The following is a 21731-nucleotide window of genomic DNA, read 5'->3' on the forward strand; positions in this document are numbered from 1 at the left end:
AGACACGCAGACAAGACAGAGGCCACAGACATTTCTTGTTGAGCAACTTTGGAAGTTTTTCCTCTCTATTTATCCTCAGAGTATCTTACTTTGACTCTGTGCTCTAGATGATGATTTAATCCTGCTGAATATGAATCAGCCCTTAATGAGGAATCTCTCTATATTGGTTCAGTCATTTTTTTTCAGTCTCAGATAACTTACACTCAGAGGAAGTGAGGCGTCTCCACTGCATCTGACTCATCTGTTGTCACGGTGACCATAATGACACAGAGTCAAAGCCAGACAGGAAAGACTGGAGGGCTGCTGGATGAGCGGGATAAGTTTTAGGGGATAGAGGGAGTGTCGCAAGTAGAGAAGTTTGAAAATGGAGCAAAGAAAGGAGACTCTAGGTCTATGGAGACGGTTTCCATGAGATTAGGAGTGTGTGGCAGGGCAGGATGGTGAACTTTGGTTAAATGGCATGCTTTGTTGAGCGAGCTGGTCCCTCACAGGAAGAATTAGGTGGAGTACATCCCTGCTTTTGCTCAATTACAGTCACAAAATACTGCTGGGCATAGCTAAATTATGGATTCTGTTTGTATAGAACAAATTGACATGAAAAAGAAATGAAGAACATTAAAATTTTAAAACTGGGGTAAGGAATAATAAAGCACAGATGTATGCTTACAAATAGAAAAAAACTGAAAAGCAGCACATTTTCCTGTTGTCCAATTTGACAGGCTGCAATTTTTCATGGCATACCTCCTAATAATAGTAAATGATTGCAAATTCAGTCAGCTATGTGGGAGAGTACAATAGTGTCCATTGTTCTTCAAAATATTGAGTCCAGGAGTGGGCTGCAAGGTCACAGTTGTTCTCAGTGAATAAATGGAGGGTAGCAGTCTCACCTTTAGTATGGGGTTTCCAGTCAAAACCTGTATTGTTACAGTTAGAGGTGTAAATAGTTTGAGATTGATGCTTTCAGAGGGACATACTTGTCTTCACTAAAATAGGGAGTTGTGGGCGGTTTGAGAGGAAAAAAAGGAAAAGATCAGTGGATGTGAATGTTGCTTAGAAACACAGCTGAGGCCTTTTGCAGTTATGGTTACCTTTGCAGACCTCTCACCCACATATATTGTCACTTTCTGATGGCTTTGATGGCTCATAATTATTCGGTTTGTGTTTTTAATAGTGCTAAATCCCTGTTTTCATTTGTGTACATTGACAGTGTATTCAGACACATTTCATGCAAAGCGCTGCCCATCATTCAAGTCGATATTACATGTTGTGTATGTATGTCACACTGGGTGTATTGATTCTGTACTTTAATGAGAAAACAATGAATTTCTGTCCTTCTGCATTTTGTTAAACAGTGTTTAAACAACTATATTCTGAGGTTACCCATAGAGTAATTTTCTCTTGAGCAACCATTATAAAACCATTATATCTTCTTTCAATTCCACTTTCATTATTAATGCAGAGGAAACCTGGGCAAAATGATGCCATTTTGCACATGCACACTTACTAAGTAAATGAAATGGTCATGTTTAAGTTATGCAAAAAAGGTTTCATGGGCCAAGATGTTTATCTTTTCAGCTAATGGTCATTCCATTGCTTTTTATAGAAACCCTGAACAACCGTAATAGAAAGAAAATATCTTTGTTTCTATTTTAGGCAGTGTGTGTCAGTGACAGATTACTCAGGAATGTTCCTCTAAAACCAGCCCTTAACTTTTAAACAAAATGACAGAAAGTTAATGCCCTCACAAAGACTTTTTTTTTAAATAAATTCAAGACATTTCCAGATAATATGTAATGGAATATGTGTTTTAGTGTTAATTATTTAATAAACTACTCACTGTAAGGGGCAGTGAACTGAATGCATTCAGCAGTAAAGCTTTTACTCTTAACATGTCCACAACTTAGGTAAGTAAGTAAAATGATAATTTTGTATAGTTCTCTACCTGAACAGTGGGGATCGAAAAACAGCTTATATGCACAAGAGCTGTTCCATGTCATGGAGCCATAGCCATAAATTATACATATACATTTACCTCAGTACTTTGTTTCTTAAAATGTTCTTGTACTGTAAGGGATGACGTTGGCAGTAGATTGCAATCAATTTGCATCAAACAAACAAACAAACAAAAAAACCCTTAAAGCTGTGCTTGAATCATCCAATATGCAAAATATCATTAACAATGCCTTATTAATTTTTGAGAAAAAAAAAAATGTCTCTTTTCCCCTAATCATGTTTGTAGAATGCTTTAATTTATATTATGACTTAATGGCATATTTGATAGGTTTGGCCCTAGAAATACATTGTAGAAATAGCAACTATCTAAAACTGTACAGGTAGGCAGACTCCACAGGATGTGTCACCAGGTTAAGGAGCACCAGCTCAGCTTTCTCCATTGCAGCACTGTGAATGCACTGTGAGGCTAAATAGTGTGAAAATACCGCCTACACGAAAGGTGCTCAAGCTTTTCCAAACTAAATATTAAGCAGCATTAAAGCTGCACAAAACTGAGAACACAAATGAATGTGTGATTCTTCTCACAAATTACACAGTAATGACTTGGATCATCACATGTCTGTTGTGATTTGATTTTTTTCCACAAAAATGTTGTGCACTCTTGTGCTTTAAAGGGAAACACACCAGTGTTGCCCAGTCATGCTCAAAGCAGATGTGCAGTTATGCAAGGTCAAACTGAATTAAAGGAATTTCTCTAAGTCTGTGTTTCCACCACATATGTCTTCTGGAATATTTGCAAATATTTCTGTTAGAGTACTGTTTTTGTTTGTCTGTTTCTTCCTGACTATATCTTTTGAACACACATACTTGGCATTTTAGGATTCAGTTATGGATCATTTTAGCTAAGCCTATTTGGCCAAACAGTCATTATAACGAGGGAGTTTTTGTGTGTGTGTCTGTGCGAGCAGTGTTTAAGATAAGCAGACGGTGTAATCTGGTTTCTGGGAATGGGTTTGGCGAATAGCCACAGACAGGCTTACAGGCATTTTGCTGTAGCCATGTCTCAACAATCAGCTGTCAGAAAAGGTTTTGCTGTAACCTGCACAGCCAATATTAATAAGAATGGTTCTCTTTGTTGTATTCATTTTAAACTTTCATCGATACAAGATGTAAGATGTAAGATGTAAAAGACAAACTTTTTTTTTTCCTTTTCCTTTTTAAAATTTTTTTAAAATCTTGCTTTTATTGAAACTTTGTGAATGCGGCTTATATTCTGAACATTCATTTCCAACTTTCACTACTTGATAATTTTTGGTAGTGATACAAGCACATTTTACTTGCTTATTGTGTACTAATATAATATAATATAAAAATGTGTACTAATCCACCCTCAATAATACACTATAATACTTTACACAGGCTACTGTAAAACAGTTCTAACACACTCTCTCATGTAGAAAACAGTTTTGTTTGATTACTGAAATCTTAATTAACTCTCATTGTGTACGTCAAACCTTTGAGACCACATTAACAACTGAGTCCCTGCTGTTTGAGCAGAGCTCCTCTAAATTAGTTAATTTACTTAGACTATTATCTTACTCTTAGCCCGTTACTACCATCCCCCAAGCACAGTACCTAGTGGCTTAGATATTGTGCACACGTGCACATATGCTCTTCTACACAGCCAGCCTTTGTTATTATCTGTGTATTGTACTGTTGACTGTAGTTCCAGTATTAAACCTTCACCCAGCCCTTCATACTGTCACACTACTTAAACTTGCTCCCCCAGCTGCTAGACTAAGCAGGATTAGTCAAGGCTCCTATAAACACACAAACACTAACACACTTTCACATCCATGTGTATAGACCCATATCCAGCATATGTGTAGACTACCCCCCTTAACATCCACTCTTTGTCTAATTGATGTGTGGATTAGGCTGTCTCCTCTCACTCTACACAGCTGTTTCATAGCTACAGTTCATCCGATCTACATGACACCAGAGACCATTCTGTACATTTACTTCTTTTTGACACCTACAGAATCTGAATTTAGCTGTGTAAATATTGGGGGAATAGATCTCTGCTTATCATGAGTTATGCAATGTATCCGCTGGAGCAGCACTGCAAAATCACATGCTGATCATCTGAAAATGTTTCTAGAAAATGCTTTGTGCACAGTTTCATTGAGATTAAACAATTTCCCTGCCTTCATTTTACATCAAGGAATATATAGCTATTAGAGAAAAATGTTACACTCCGCTTTTTCCATAAAAATCGTTATATAGTAACCTTATAATGTGGCAGTCCTCTTGTCTTAAGTATCCACACTTGGCTTTGTTTGATTTGGCCCAGATTCACTTGGTTTGGCATGGAATGGTTTGTTCTGGCTGGGTGTAGTGAAAGGGTATTAGTACTGGGAGTGTAAAACCTCAGGGTAGAGGCCAGCATTAATCTGGTACAGAGGAGGTGGAGGAAGGGTGTATGTCTGTCTGTGTTGTCATTTGTCAGCAGGAGATAGTTCAGGAGTCCAGGGGACAAGTGTAACCCTGTTCACACTTAACCCCATACAGCAAAATCAGATTCTGTGTAGAAAATGCAGCTCCCTTTCACCACTAATTGAAAACGACATAATTAAGCAGTACAGAGAAGAAGAAGAGTTAAAGGAAATGCAAATGGTTTATCACTTAGATTCAATCATGATTGTCAGTGGGATCACTGATTGATATTTTTAGATTTCTAAAATTCTCAGCTGCTTAATGCGGCTCAAAGATATTAGTCTTGCTTTGAGTATGGTATGTTGGTAGATCAGTTTTTTCTGTGTTTATACTAATCTACTTGCTTACAGTAGCTTGTGCAGATGTTCAGACCATGTATGAGGCTGAATTAGTCGCCAGAGTTTGTTAGCTGTTGATTTTATCACAGTGCTCATTATGCCTGAGTTTCACCCTTGATTTTGACCACATGGCTGTCTCCTAGAAGGTTAAAAAAAATAAAGACCTGAAAGTTTAAATTAATCCAAGACAAGGCAGAGAGAAAAAGACTTAGGGCCATTTTAAATATGGATCCAATTAAAGCAGGAACTGCCCATGTGATCTCTATTCCTTATTGCCCGTCTACATGAACTACAGTGTATAGTTACCTGCTTGTTAGAAAATACATGAAGCACTGAGCATGGTAAAGGGAGGCAGGTGTGATCCTTGTCTCTGTACTTGTGTCTGCATGCTCATTTATGTGTGGGTGTGTGTTTGTCATGGTCTTGTTTTTTTTTTTTTTTTTTGGGTCTGGTGTGGGTGTGAGGAAACTGGCAATGATGCAAGTTGTTTCACTGTTGCTTTGCATGTATGTATGCTTACCTGTATGGTTTTTTTTTGGGGGGGGGGGGATTTATGGGGGTATATTTATCAACGTAAACACATCTAAAATTGTGTCTAGCAAGATTTTCTGTCTGACATAGTTCAAAAATACATGTTGATGAAGTCACGGGGTAAGATGCAACTAATCACTGATAATGATGGCAGCACCAGAGAGATAGAAAGAAGCAGATTGGTAGATGAGGGAGTTCAGTTGAGACCTTAGGAAAAGGGGGGAGTAGTAGAAATGAATAATGAGAGAAGAGAGACACAGATGAAGAAGCTATGAGGAACAAGAAATGGATACAGGAATGGATGATTAAAAGGCTAAGATAAAGTAGGAAAGATTGGTGACAATATGGGAGAGAGAGCTAGAGCGGAACCCTTTTGAATAGGGCCAGTCCTACCCCGCTTAGACTTGGAGGGTTTGTTTAGTTTGGCTTGCGCTGAACAACTGGAACAATATTCATCCTAGGAGATGGATAGAAGAGGGGTTAAACTCAGTTCACCTGAAAAAACCATGAGAACTCTACTTCACTTCATCTTATTACTGAGAACCGTTTTCAATTGCAAATGTGTGTGAGGTGTGTTTTCACTTCTGTCAAATTATTTAAATGATGGAAGGAATGAATTTATGGATTGCACTTAAAAGTTGAGTCGCCAGAATAAATGTATTTCTCTATTCAAGTTTGTTGAGCAGAATTTTGTCCTTGAATCACAAAATGAGACTGTGTTAGCTGTGATTTTACTGTCTCTGTACTCTTTTACTCTGACTTTGTAAACTGACTGTCTATCTGAATGCGTGTGTGTGTAGATGAGTATGTTTGAACTGCGTGCTCTATCCCAATTCAAGTGAAAGATACAGTATATTTTGCCCTACTCCACTGACTTTATGAGTAGCCCTCAAGTGTAATGAGGCTGGTTGCCTTCCAAGTCCAACAGTGTTTATTTATAGGGCAGGAAAGGCTATTTGTGTCAGGAGGAAGTGCTGCATGAGGGCTAATTTTTACTGGAGGCCTTCTTGTACCCATAAATGTCCCATGCTGGACTTTTCCCTTAATCTTTCAGCCTATATCTTTCATCTTTAATGTACTATTCAGTGACAAGAACAATGGAATAATATTTATTTCAAGTCAGAGGTTCAAGAGTTTGGAATTAGAACAGCTTTTACAAATTTAGATGAGGATTGTGATTGAGTAAATGAGTACAATGGCTTCCTCTTCCTTGTGTCACAGTGACCTAATAGTATTGCTTTTACTACACAAGTTGATTGTCAGATGAGTACCAGAAAAACACTGATGTAGGAGGGAAATTGAGGGGATAGGGGAATGTTTTATGCGGAGACTGAATAATGCAGGCTTTTCAAGAGCTGATACTGATGTGACGAGAGGGTAAGGAAGCCCGATGGATGACATGAAAACAATATTTGTTTGTCTATTCCCCCTATTAAGGCTTGCCATTGCCCTGTCAACATTGGAAAAGATTTGGGACCTTCAAACCAATAATAAGATCTATGGATGAACAATTAATTGAAATATTAGCAAACATTTGCTTTGCGTATTGTTCAGCCCCATTAAGATAATGTTAGATTTTTATTTATCAATTGGAAAATAAACATTGTTAATCCACTGGTGTTTAACGGCTTTAAGAATAGGGAAACAAACACACTCCTAGAAAAAAGTAAATACTGAATGGCTCTCAGTATTAATAAAAACAAATAGAGAAAGCCTAAAACAACATGAAAATAAAATCTGAAAGGCCCCACTGCAACATAAACAGATACAGTAATATTGCACGATGTCTTCAACTTAGTTCCTTTGAAAAAGATTTCTTATCAGTGCATCTAGGGCACTGTCAAGGAGAATATTTCTCCTTGGCTGTTTCAGATGTTGGCAGAATTGGTGCAAAGACGCTCCCTTGGTAAACATGGAGTTAATAGGACTGCAATTCAACTTGGTTCTCATTAGTGTCTGTGAAGGGTAACCACCAATTGATATCATGAACGTCTGTTTACAGTGTTTAGGGAGTGCCCCCACAGAAAATACAAAAAAGAGAAATTGTGCATGAAGTCTTTTGTAGCTTCAGAGGGAGTGGCACAAAGTCTTGTCAGTAAACTGCACAAAGAAAAAAAATCTGTGCAATTATAAAGTGATCTTTGTGAGCGGTAGCCTTTCATTCTCCTTGAAGCTAAAGACTCAAGGTTAGATTAGCCACGGCTACTATAAATACAACTAAATATTCAAGCTGATATGGCAGTTATGTTGTGTTGTGGGTAATGTAAACACCTGGTCTCAACAAGGAGGAAGAATAAAGATGATAGGGGTTGTTCTACTGCATTTTATTGTTTATTCCAACTTGTCCCACAGTGTCATAGGAGTGCAGTGATAGCTTGGAGTGCTGTTTTAACTAAACTTATCTACATACATGGTAATAATTTGACTGTACCAATGATCACTGGTTTCGACGTTATAAGAGTATTGATAAAATGTCAGTTAACCTTAAACCAAGCTGCCAAATGACACAAATTATCTACATCTGATCCAATATCCAAACGTGTGGTCCAGCTTGAGCTATCTTGTAAAATACATAGCAGTGTATTTTTATTATGAGAACAAGCATCTGGTCTTTGTTTAACAGTTCTGTCTAGTAACTCTGTTATTCAGGGTTTTAGTTTCAGACTCTAGTAAACTATTGTAATGTGTGTGTGCGTGTGCGTGCATCTGTTGATGTGTGTTTGTGTTATACAGGGCAGTAAGCGGTTTCAGCTGTGGCCCGAGAGAAAGGATGTATTGTTGAGGACATCTGAGAATCTGCTTTGTTGCAGATAAGGGGTTTGAAGTTAACGGCTATTGCTGATCAAAGGGCATTGATATTGTAGATGTGTCAAACAATTTCTTTCCCTCACTGTTTCTGTCTTTCCTCTTAACTCTTTCCTTTTTGTCCTGTGCATTGTTCAGTCTTCCATCCTCTTCTCCACTTCCTGTTTGCACTGCCCTTCTGTGTCTCTGAACCACTTTCTCAAACAAAGAATATTCCCAGAACATGTATATTACGCCATTTACATCTATTCCCATGTTGTTTGTGCACCTTACCTCCCATCTAAACTTCCTCTCCTTCATGTAGTTTATCTATATTAGTCTCTCATCTCTACATGTAATCCCAAAGACAACATCATGCTCATTTGAGATATTGGGAGGAGGAACATTGTTTTTAAACTTGCTCTATATTTTTGTTTTGAAAAATAGGTCACAGATAAAAAAAAAATACTAGTTGGTTGTGTTTTCCACATAACTTGACTTCACAGTTTTACTTCCTTTCTATTTTTTAAGTGGTGTAGCCTTTCAGTAAGTCAGTATATTTCTTTGTGTTATCTTTTGACATGGTACATCCTCAGTCTATTCTATCTTTTCCCATCCTTTTTCCTTTTGTTCTCGCCACATTGCAAAGTGTTTTGTTTTTATGGCCCAGCTAACAGCAGGAGTTGGTTGTCTGGTCTGTCAATGCAGAACAAGATTTCATGATAATTACTGGAAAGACTATGAAATTTGTTAGGATGTTTTTCATACCCATTGCTATTACCAGTTTATTTGGTCGGTTTACATTTCCTTTAAATAAGACTCTAATCCATGCACAGTCTTCTGGAAAAGTAATTCTCAGGTATCCATTTAAGTTTCCATTGATATGCGATTTTTATAGTTGTTAAATATTTGGATTTGTTCAACAAGTTTTATTTATTTATATATATATATATATATATATATATATACCTCCTCAACTCTTAACATTTTAAGCTTAGACTATTTTAAATGAATCATGTTTTTACTTATATATGTGTAGTAATAAATTGATTAAATTAGAATTTACAGTCTTTTTTGTGATGATTCAGTGAAGAAAAACAGGATCACCAAGAAAAAGTAAATGTTTTTCTCCAAACTTTGTCTGCTCCTAGTGGCTGAACTCTACAAACATACAGATTATAATATAAAAATCACTGTTTCCCCATCAATGTTTGTTTTTCCTTCAAAGAACTGAGAAAGTTCAGAGAAACTGAAAAAACATTCAGAAGACCAGAAATGTTTATGGAAAAGCCATTAAATTAACATACACACACTTGATGCCCATATGCATTCTTTGACATGACTTGATGTTTCAAGCTCTAATTCCATAGTTTGCTTTCAAGACTTCACAAACACTTGAGGATAGAAGGTAGGTAAATAAGTCTTCAAAAAATAATTTTAAAACAATGCACATGATAACACAACTTATTAAGTCCAGGCCAGCATTTCTTTGTCTCATAGCAGGTCTCCGCACTTTCCTGCACTTGTCCTTGCAGCCAGCTTCAGGCCTGGACAAACAGGAAACACTTAGTGTTATCAGCAAACTTGTTGTGTTTATTAATGAGTGTCCAGCTAAAGACAGTGGGGGAGCAAACACAAGCAATCCGCATCCTGATTCCACTGTAGGCACCCTTATTACACCACAGGAAACATAAAAGACAAGGAGAAACTGAAAGAGAGGCAGACAGATGCCTGAGAAAAGGGGGAGAGTTGTGGAAGCACCACTGAAAGCAAAATCTGTTGAACTCCCTGGTTGAACACATAATGAGAATCGTCTGTATTGGTATGCTGTCAGGATTAGTGGCCCAATGACTTACAGCCATGGACCAAATGCACCATATTCACTGCAAGCAGATATTGGCAAGCGATTTAGACTTTGTGTTCTGTGAACATGTGATTATTTCATAGTGTGTACAATAATCAGTCACAGGTTCTGTAACAGGTTCTTACATCCCAAAGTGACAAATTACTTGCATTTGCTCACCAAAACAGCATAAACCCCAAAATATTTAAGTTCCTATTAGAAAATGCAGAGAATAGCAAACACCTGGAGCTAAGTCTGGTTGGTCTTTTTTGCTTGAAAAATGACTTCTGATTTTGCCCTGTCTCGCCTGCACATGATTATTTCATCAGCTCGCTGGTGATGACACAAGTTGCATTCACAGTCGAAACTGGAGCAGTGCATTCCGCTCCACTTAAACCCGTCCATTACTATGTGGCCTAGTGCTGTCAGTGTCATGCTGCTCTATAGTGACAGCCCGCCTTTTTTTTTTTTTTTTTATTCAGCCTATTAAAATCACAGAGGCCATTAGGCAGGATCATGCTTCTACAGTACATCAGTGTTTCCTCCTGTCATTTTTTCTATTAGTGCTGGTAGGGGTCCAAAGTCCAGTCCAATTTTTCTCCCACATTCAGAGACCATTATAAGAGCATCCACTCTAAGTGTCAACTATATACCTGTCAAGTTTTGGATTGAGACACTTCAAAATAATCTTTACTAAAATGTTAAACTTTCTTAAATGATAATCAATGAATTCTTCAGTTAAGGAGGCTGGTGTGAAATTAGTCATGAACACTGGAGAAGCATTTCTAAGACACAGACGTGCAGAGTAAGACTGGTTTCTCAGTCATACAACCCCCTTTGTATAATAATAATAAATGACCTTGCAATAAACATGGACACTACATATTTGTGCCTGATAGTGAAAGGGAGGGTTGACTCCACTCTGTAGACATAGTGGAGGTTCAGATGAGGTGAAAGCTATTCAAGAGTTGTATATTTAACAGGGGAGCTGGAGGGAGACATACAGTAGTTGGCCTTCCTATTCCTTCCTTCGTTCTACATTTTCTGTAGTTTCTTGACAAAAAGCAACTGACAGCAAGCAGCAGCATGAACAAATGTTTACTGGAGCGAATATCAGTGATGAAAACTGTAGTCTAATGTTATTTTCATGATGGTGCAAAGCTCTGAATCAGCAAAATATACATTACCCAAATCCACAAACCTTTGCTTTAAGTGCAGCATGAGCCCATACCATTTTGTGGCTTCTTCTACTTTAAAACCCGCAATCTTTAACATTCTAATTGCCAGGTTACCTCACTTACTACACTGTTGGGTAAGACAAGTTTGTGTGGTTTACCACCTTTCATAGCAGCATAGGGTACATTGTACTGACAAACTATGGTAGTGGCTTCACTACTTTTCAAAATCCTGCATCCTGAGATATTTGTGAGACATTCCTTATAAATGAATGTAGCTGCTCTGAATTTGATTGCCTTGGTATCATCCGCCATCAGCCTATGTCATTTGTGGCATGACCATCCAGTTTGAAAACTGAAAATCTCATGATAGTCAGAGGTTAGTGATTTCTGCTTGACTAGAAACCAGCAACTGAGATGGCCAGCATCATTAAAGGAACATCTTTTTCTTGCCCTGCTGCCCGTGAGTGTGTGGAAAATTTAGCAGTGCATATTTAACACTTAGGTAACCGATGAATTTGGGACATCATAAGGAATTGAAATGGCTGCAGATTTTTCCAAAAAAATATACTAAATCTTAATTTTAACCGAGCTTTCAATCATATAATTTAATAGCAATGTAGAGTTTACTTTCATATCAATTTATTAGAAGATAGAATTCAAAGATATAATTCAGACATACAAACAACAACAGCAACATTGATAGAAAGGGATTATATTATGAAATTATTCAGGTGCAGACTATACAAATCGATCTTGAATGTAACAGTAATCTCATTTCCTGTTAGTCATTCTGTCCTGTGTAGAAGAAAGTTTGTTTTACTGTTATTTCCGGCTCACAAAGGCACTCAATTACAACACTGAGTTCCACCCTTCCCGGTATCTACATAGCAAGATAAGGAGAGGATTGAGTCCTCTTACATGCATTGGATGTGTTTCAATGAAATATGATAATAATGATGATACTGGAAATAAACCACTCTTGAAGTTGTGCACTTTTGAATTATTTTGAAATGGGTGTGTGTGTGTCTGTCTGTGTATATATATGTTTTTTTATTTTGAAGAAGAACATAGACCTATTTTTAGCTTTCAAATGCTTCACTTCCCTTTATGCTCATTGAACATCACATAACAGTCTGTGGGAAAATCATGAGACATTTCTTACCGTCACACTGGGAGGCAAATCCAGCCCACATTCGTGAAAACAAAGGCTCCCATCCACCACACCATAAGGGATGTGTCCTTTATAGCCCAAGTCATCTCCTGCTGCGTCATGTTTCACTGCACACTAATCATAGTGGCAGACAGATGCACGTTCACTAACTTCTCTGTTCCACTTTCACTCGTGCCCCAATCCCATGCTACCTTTGAAAATGTCTTTCTCCATACCATAGGTACTTCCCCTGGAAAATGTTTGACATAGATGGTAGGTCTCTAAGGCCCCAGCACATTTTTTCTAATAACAAATTCAGTGAGTTATCATACAGTAGGCCCACACACTGTATATGGTAAAACATAGTTGCTCTAAGAAATGAATTTCATATAACAAATCTTGGAAATGTTTAAGAGGAGATCAGCATCTCACAAAAGGTATCCCTGATCATGGAGGCTTCTGGGCTATACTGTTGAACATGCTAGCAATTAGAAAAAGGGTAATGCTAGGGGTGAAGTCAGTGTCAATAATAAAATTGTGTAATCTGATATTAAAAGACATGCTCACGTTGCTCGCTGATTTTCCAGTGTTGCTAAGAAATAGTTTACTTGAATCTTACTAGCTCTGACCTGATCTAGGATATTTTCGGAGACTCTGTGAGGTACACCCATTACTGCCCATCTTGGACACAGTGGGACACCTGCTAGACTTGTATATCCTTTTCACATGCTTCTGTCAGTGCTCAGCTGAGTGTCTTTATATCCAGGCTGTTATTTCTAATCTGTCAGAGAAGTTTGTCATCTTACACCATCTCCGTGATAGAATTTCACCTCTTGCTTTGATGCTCTGAAGCCTGGATCACACAGTGTCTTGGTGGTTGTGCTTGTGGGCGTTTGTGTACAGCTGGCCAAGAATCAATGTTACCAGGAGTCTTTGCAAGAGTGTTTCGCTGCTCTCACTCATCTTTGACTATATGTAATTTTAAAAATACCAAAAATTTATATATTTAATTGCGCTACTGGTCATCATTAATGACTCCAGGACTTGAGCTGCTGAACTCAGTGACCATCAAAGCTGTGTCAGTGGCAGTAGGGATTTTTATAGCGCTGCATGTTTCCACCAGCTATGCAGAATGTGTTGCAGTGATTGCTTTTGGGTGTGTGCCATTGAGGTTATTTACACCGTGTATAGCAATGTTAACTATACACTCCTGAAATAGTGTACAGTATGCCATTGCAAGTAAATTATGCGGTTAGAGAGCTCAGCTTTTTATCACGTGTAGGTCACTAGGCCATCAGGTCAAATCTAATACTGCACTGCGTCCCAATATGCACAGGTGGTTGCAGGGAGAAGGGACTAGTGAACTGAATAACAAAACTGTGAACCTATCTACCATTTATGTTTTGGTAAACCCCAAAGGACTCAAACATTCAGTGATTTTTGTCTCTACATGTGCAAAACAAAACATGCATCTCTCACATAGGCATCATCATTATGGGTATTTCAACAATAAATGTGATGCCAGGAAATGTTTTAACAGAGTACCACACGTCCACAGTAATTATAATTCTGATTGTGGCTAGAAAATTTGCTTGACAAAACATTAGTGTTAGCTTCCAAATTGGAACAGACTGAATCAAGGCAAATCCACACACCACTCAGAGATAATAGCTCCTTGACAAGCAAAGTGAGCTCAGATCAGTGCGGGGTCTTTAAGTCTGTTCCTCTTTTTTTGTGTGATCTTTAGATTAGCCTCCAGATAGTCAGAGTCTGCAATCCATCCTGGACAGGACAGTCTTGTAAAAGACAGCAGGTCCACAAACAGCCACAGCTTATAGGACTGTGATGACTCGTATATAATGCCTTTTTATACAGGTAATAACTCCACAGAGTTGACATTAAATGTCATGGAGCCATAACTGAGCCACCTAGAAGTAAACATAAGTTCTTACACAGATATATAGCATTAAAGACAGATGTGTTTACTAACAAAAGATGCAAATCTTGCAAATATTCGTGATAGACTGAAATTCCTTAGTTTGCAGTCTGGGATGACAGTCCTCTTTATATGGTTATTGTTTAAGTATTTCCAGGTCTCTTTAGAGAGTTGTGTTTTTAAATACTTAGGTTCATGGCTCTTAAAGCTCTTTGCTGTATCTATGCCATCTGACTGCAGAGTTGCAAGATAGTCTCTGTATGAGATCATGGTTACTGACTTCTCTCTATCTGAATTGCCTGTCAGTGATACAAATGTGGGGCCATTTGGACTGTGTCTATCTGTGTGTATGTGTGTTTTCACATATGGACACAAATGTTTGTGTGGGCCAGAGAAGAGCCAAGAAAACATTCTCTCCCTCTGAGAACATAGTTTGTTAGATAGTTGTTCGACTTATCTGAGGAAAGTTTTTGTTTACAGCCTTTAGAGTAAGCCTGATAATGACAGTGATGATGATAATCATCGTTTTGTTTAGTTATACATGATTTGAACATAAAAATAAACATTATACCCATTTAATTGCATATAAATTCTTGATTAACCTTTCTATTTTTCATCTTTCTGCTTCTCTCTCTTTTTCTTCTTTTCCTTAGGCCAATGAGTGGAACAAAAATGATGAGCGCCTCCTTGCTGCGGTGGAACATGGTGAGGTGGAAAAGGTGGCGTCACTTCTCGCCAAGAAAGGTGTCAGTGCTGTGAAGCTGGACAGCGAGGGCAAATCAGCGTAAGCTTTACTATTATCTACACAAGAATGAATGAAAAATGGCTTTGGTACAGATCTGTATCATAAAAGGATTCATAACCTAATATTCCTGCAGAATTCTCTGACATGTGATGGCGGAGGCAGTTTTAACTGCAAAGGAGAGACCAGATTAAGGTTTGCCACTATGGCAAGTATACAAACCAAAACTAGTAGAATAAGAATCATGGATCTGTAGATCATTGCCAGATTTATTGATACATGAACAGTTGTTTAGGCCATGCTTTAACAGTAAGAAATGGTGTGACTGGTAAAATAAAACTATGTACATTCACTTTCAGGGAAACAAATTTTGGATTGAAAGATAACATACACATTTACAACATACTACTCTCGCATGCTGCAGCACAATGTTATAAATGAATGGCAAGTACAAAAATACATCATTTTTTTGTAGTTCCTCAAAGTTTGACTTTGACAATTCTTCATTCAGCCTCTCTGACATTCAGTGTTATGCAGGCTACCGACTTCCTGCAGAAGCAGTGCTGCTTGTTGGAGTTTGTTGATAACACAGAGGCTCAGTGTTAATATTTGACCTCTCTCTCTCAACCTGAGGGTTAGGGTTAGGGTTAGGGTTAGCTGACCTCAGTGTGTTGAGCAGCACAGACAGAGCCAGGAACATCAAAACACAGAAACAACTGCTAAGAAAGGCAAATGTGCAGATTTTAATGTGTTGAAACAAACACACAGCTTTTGTTGTTCACCAGTAGTCCGCATCCTTGACCTACTCTGTGTGTGTGTGTGTGTGTGTGTGTGTGTGTGAGTGAGACTATAACACAGAGCCACACATAAAGATGCATACACAGCTTTTGTAAATCATGATGAATGTGGTAGTTTGGGATCGCAATGGTCCAATCTTTTCAGAATGCACAAAGGGGAAGTCTACAGTATCTCTATGGTGATAAAACCTGATTGAAAGGCATGTGGGCATAGTTTTGTGTGTGTGTGTGTGTGTGTGTGTGTGTCTGTGTGCTACACAGACACACACACACACACCAAGGGAAAGCTGGGTATGTGTCGTGGTTTTTTTTTTTTTTTTGTTGTTGTTTTTTTTTGTCCCTGCTTGTTGAGATGGAAAGGGATTTTATTGCCCACTGCACAGATACACACAAAAAGACGCAGAATCCAGAGGGTGTTATTTTTTTATTTTTTATTTTTTTGCATAAAGGTGGATGACATTCCTGCACACTATGCAGTACTGTTCCACTTATGTGCAGGCCTCTCAAAATAACAATCAATGGAAGTTTGTATCTGACACTGGAGGTACTATAAATTCGTCAGGGCCCCTCTCTCACTTGGTTGGTTGGTTGGATTTTACCAATACCCAAGTGTCACTTTGTTAAAGAATTACTTTGATATTACTGGAACTATGCCTGTTCGCTGTCAAGTGAAGAGTCAAATAAGACTGATTTATGCTGCAGCTAGCAAGAGCAGTACATAATTATTTAACAGGATGTGTCACATTTATATCATGAAAAAAAATCTATGAAGCTGGGAAGTTAGTTTTCCTTCAAAATGATGTAAATGGCTGCATGATGTAAAGGTCCTAAAATAAAATAGTAGTGCTTTTCTCTTTACTAAAACAAAAAGCTGTAAAAGTATAACCAGTCAAGAGAACACACTAGAGTGATATTTACTAGAGTACTCATGTAACTTAGTACTCATACTAGAGTTTCTCATGTAACTTTGGCAAGAGAGTATGATCCCCAAAAGGCTGAGCTATTCCTTTAAGGTAATGTTTTCCAATCAGACAGTTGGGGATTATTCATTATTTTATCACTATAATCATCATTGGTGGGTAGAAACAGTTTTTCACGGACAAACAGAAAAGTGGGATTATCTAAATTTATGGTGACTTAAAACATTAATGGAGAAGGAGTTCATTTCATGTCCTGTTGCTCACAGAAGTGCAAATTGTGAAATAACTTTCTTGCAAACGTTCCTATTATTTTACAACTACTGACAGTTAATATCCTGCATTTGTAACCTTTGTTTGTTTGTTTGTTTCTTCGCTTTGGGTTTATGTAAAGTCTCCATGTGGCAGCTGCACGTGGTCACACTGACTGCCTTTCTGTCATGCTGGCCCACGGAGCTGACCTGTCTGTCACTGATGCTGCAGGTATGTAACACTGCTCTTAGAAAGAAATGTGGGGCTAGATGTATTGACATGATAGTTTTGCTCAGTAGATAGATAAAACAAGATAAGGTGAAAGATAAGATAGCATAAGATGATAAATGAGTTATAATTCTTTTTGCTTTATGATCAGGTTTGAGTCCTTTACACTTGGCTGCCAAAAACAATCACATCGAGTGCTCCAAAAAGCTCCTTCAGGTAAAGAGTATAAAGTGAAAGAGGCTTTCAAAAACAGTCACAAATCAACCCTAACCCTAATGTGAGAGTCTAGAATTGCTTTCTTATACTACCGGTCATATTTCATTCACTGGGATGACTAATAATACAAATAAAAACATAACAGTTGCTTCAATCTGCCAAGCCATGTATTTATAATTACAGGCAGTAGTGCACATATGGCTCTGCAGTGTTGTACTAGTGACTAAATAACCACAGTATTTGATTTAGTATTCCTTTTACAATATTCCAGATTCACAGAAATACTTTAGATGCATTATACATGTAAAAAATGCCAGAAATTGTCAAATTGTGTTTTAACAGCAGAGCATCTAGATTACTTGGTGCTGAAAACAAGAAATGTGTGCACGCAGCAGCATGAACCATGAAAAATGTACAGTCTGAATAGTTTCACCATTCTGACAGCAGATGTTTTCACTGCTAAGCTGGTTCAGTCTGCTGATCTGCATGCATGCACACATACACACTGTGCTCTAATGTGTCTGCAGTGTTTCAGCAACACACACTAGCCACGACAACAAATATTAAAATATTAAATATAATAATATCCCAGAATTTTGTTGGGTGCATTTTTTTAGCTGGTTCTTCACAACTGATGCTGTCATTCCCAAAGGTTTGATACAGGCCATCACTAGTGGGAAATTTTCTAGAATTGTCATACTACATAAACCCTTGTTTTTATTAGATTTCTGCACCAGTTCAGAAAATGAATGTTTTTTTTTCTCCTAATATTTATAAACAACATATTACCTTAATTTGTGAGTCAAACTTTGTTTTTTTCCTCCTCAGAGTAAATGTCCTGTTGATTCTGTAGACAGCACAGGAAAGACTGCCCTGCATCATGCCGGTAAGAATTTCAGTAAATGTAGAGTGAACCAAACAAAAGTAAACTATGTGGGAAAATATCTTGCAAGATTAAGTTTAAGCTCTAATTGTACTATGATAATATCAACCATATTTAGAATTAAGTAATTAAATGAGATTTCAGCCACAATTGACAGAACTGCTTAAATTAAACATATATGTATTAATAATTTCTGCATTTCTATCGTAGAAGCAAAGGTTTACAAGTATATTAACCCTATGCGCACTTTTTACTCAAACATAGACAGTCTGGCTGTGATAGTTTCATTTTTAATGAATTTGGTCTTTTTGGAAATTAGAGAGGGAGATGAAGGAGGGAAAATTCGTACTAAATTTAATCCTGGACCAAAATGGGCCAAGCTCTGATCTCTGGACACCTGTGTGCTTTTGTTCATTGTCTGACTCTTGTTTTGTTTTATCCTCAGCTGCCAGCGGGAACATTCAGACCGTCCAACTGCTGTGTGAACTCAAAAGTCCGATCAACCTGAAAGATGCAGTATGTTACTTCATTATTGCTTTCAATCTTTCTTACCCAGACTTATTTTTCTTGGCAGGTTAGAAACAGGAAACAACATTAAGACCACAGAAAGTCATTCAGTCGCATTGACATTAGTTTCTACTGTTTTATTTCCAGCGGAATTTGGTCAAGGAAGGTTTGTCATTTTTTAAGCTATATTTTATTGAGGATCTATCTGTCTGCGTTTATCTCCTGTGAACTCTCTTGATTCCTAAACTGCATTTTTCAAGTTCATTGAGAAAATAGTACAGTATTGTTTTAAATCTGCAGCTGTCTCTCACAGCTGGAAGCTTACAATGTGTCAGTCACTCACATCCTCACTTCCTCTTGTTTTTCTTCTGTTTTAAGATTGATTAACAATCTTCAATGTGTATGTGTGCTTGCGTGCTTGTATGTGTATGAGGTAGAGGGTCAGTGTACTGTGGGAACTCTGTTCTCAACCCGCAGACATGTGGTCTCCATTGCAATGATGCTCCATGCCTGTGGTTTATGCACAATATTTTGTCTGTGTGTGTGTGTGCATGTATAAAGGAAAGAGAACAAATGAGAAAAGAAAAAGGGAATGTGTTGCCCGTTTATTTCTTCATTTATTGTCATGCCACAGCTGGGCTATATAAGACAAACACACACAGACACACTGACTCACACTGATCTTTAACCAAACAAGTAAAGATGGTATGACATTACTTATCGAAATGCAGTGCAGACGCTTTGTTTGTTTAGGCCTCTGACAATATATATTCTGGCATTTGAAACTGGTTCATGCCACTACTTCACCACCACCTGCAAGGACTTTAAGGCTTTAGTAAAAGGGTTTCTGAAATCCTGGTACAACTGGAGCAGGTCCACAATCAATCAATCCAACACTTGTTACACAAAACATTCTTTCAGTGCTTTTAAGAACCTGTAAGCTGCATGGGTAAATGGCACATTTCACTTCAGATAACAAAATTTTGATGCATGTTGTATTTATAAAGCATATTGTATGTAAGACGATGTTTTATTTGATCAAACGGCATTCCCTTTTCCACCCATAATCATCTCCAAATGTGTGTGTGTGTGACTGTGTTTTGATTTGAATCACTGTCTTGGTGGACTTGTAGACTGAAAACCTGAAAGATGTCTTGAACAAATTGTGGTTTCTGTGCTAAGTAGAACATGCCGGCTTGTTAGCCTCCTGCATGTATCATGGTTCTAGCATACAGTAAATCTATACCAAATCTGTATTTAACTTGGGTAAACACACAGGGAGATATTGAAAGAAAATGTGAAACATTGTCCAGGACTTACATATTTTAGACAAAGAATGTTTATACAAAATCACATAAATGTAAACCTGAGGTCTCCCTAGAAATGTGGGCAGTGTGTAATGTAAAAGTTTCCTTATGTTTTCTGTTGGAAATAATTATATAACTTAAAAGAAGCTCAGCCTTGACGTGTTTTGGTAATTATTTAACAGTCTTTGTTTAAATAGTTTGAACCACAAATGGTCACTGGTGGAGTGTAACTGGGTACATTTGGGAAAGTACATAACTACATGGTGGAGTAATTTTCACTCTGCTACAGTTATTTGGCATGTATAGTTACTTTAATTTTAAATACATGAAATATGATATAATTTATTCATAAAATATGGTGAACAATCATAGTAAGCAGAGGTATATTTACCTTGACTGATTTGGATCTTAGCCTTTGAAGCTATTTGGACTAAGAAATTTGTAAAACTACCTCTAGTAACAGCTTAAAAAAAAAAAAAAAGTGTTAATACACCTATGCAGTCACACACATCAACAGAAGCATTAAATCTACTGAAGAAAACTGGTTTCTGTCCTTTAGACACAGTTCAGTACAAAACACAGACTGACCAGAGCAGACACAGGGCTGTTAAAGACTTTAGCAGAGCTCAGAGGAAGCCACGGCATAGTTTTCTTCTCTGCGGTATATGGAAACAGCAGCCTTGTAATAGAAAACACAAAACTATGCTGACACATTTTACATTCTTTGCTTTTTCCAGTTGGACAGAACTTCTGAATTATATATATATTTTTTTTCAACATCTTGTTTAACAAAAACAAATGACCTGTGGAAGTGTGTCTGCTCCGTTTAGCACAGAGTTCCTTAATTGTTGTTGGTTGAATTGCGCTTGCTGTGTTGAAAAATATTCATCCAGAGCTCACTGTTGAGTAACTATTTACTAAGATGCACATTATTTCCTAACTAAACCTTGGCTGAGTAAATTTTCCCGACCTGAACTGAACTCTAAAGGAAGCAGCTCCTCCCACATTATACATAGCCCCCAACAATCCCAGCCTTTAAATGTTTAGATTGAAATCTGGTTAGGTTAAAGGTCAGGCTTAGATCTGCCAATTGTGGTGAGAATTGTGGGATGTCTACGTTGCATGAAATACTGCCCCATCTGCCCAACTTGGTGCAAAAAACTCTTCTGTACATTCATTTAAATCTGTAAATATATAATTTGGGGGAATTTCCTTCGTCACATTTCTAAACCATATACCAAGTGGAACAAGTTTGGCTTTTTTGTTTATCAAGTGGGAAATTCAAGTACAGCACAAGACGTACACTCCTTTTTCTCATAGATCTGAGGTTTCTCTCACCACACAGACACTTGACCACACTCCATGTCTAGGGTCACGTCTTCATGTCACACTACATAAGTTATGTGCGTGTGTGTGTCTGTGTATGGCCCTACAATAAGATTATTTCAGAAACAACTAATATTTATAATGTCTGTCTTTCTGTCTCTCTTGAAGGACGGACTCCCTTCCTTGCTGTTGGCAGCTAAACACGCTCATGCTGAAGTATGCAGCACTTTGCTGGAATGCGGTGCAGAGATCGATGCCTCTGACAATAGTGGCAGGTATGGGAACAGTCAAGAAAATATGTTCAAGTATAGAAATTCAAGCAATGGCATGCAGTTGTGTTGATAATT

At 37.7% G+C, this 21731-nt stretch overlaps 1 protein-coding gene across 3 annotated transcripts in view; it reads left to right on the forward strand.

Annotated features, from left to right (window-relative positions):
* The window catches only part of rai14 (retinoic acid induced 14), a 31399-nt gene that overhangs the window by 1917 nt on the left and 7751 nt on the right, over positions 1-21731 (forward strand). For all 3 annotated transcript variants that reach the window (XM_029516282.1, XM_029516284.1, XM_029516283.1), the window contains exons 3-8: positions 14863-14993; positions 17060-17148; positions 17297-17361; positions 18190-18247; positions 18690-18760; positions 21553-21659. In XM_029516282.1, the coding sequence (XP_029372142.1) occupies positions 14863-14993; positions 17060-17148; positions 17297-17361; positions 18190-18247; positions 18690-18760; positions 21553-21659 (521 nt within the window). The remainder of the gene's footprint in view (positions 1-14862; positions 14994-17059; positions 17149-17296; positions 17362-18189; positions 18248-18689; positions 18761-21552; positions 21660-21731) is intronic.

This window comes from Echeneis naucrates, chromosome 12 (assembly GCF_900963305.1).
Source record: "Echeneis naucrates chromosome 12, fEcheNa1.1, whole genome shotgun sequence".
In the NCBI taxonomy this organism is placed as follows: Eukaryota; Metazoa; Chordata; class Actinopteri; order Carangiformes; family Echeneidae; genus Echeneis; species Echeneis naucrates.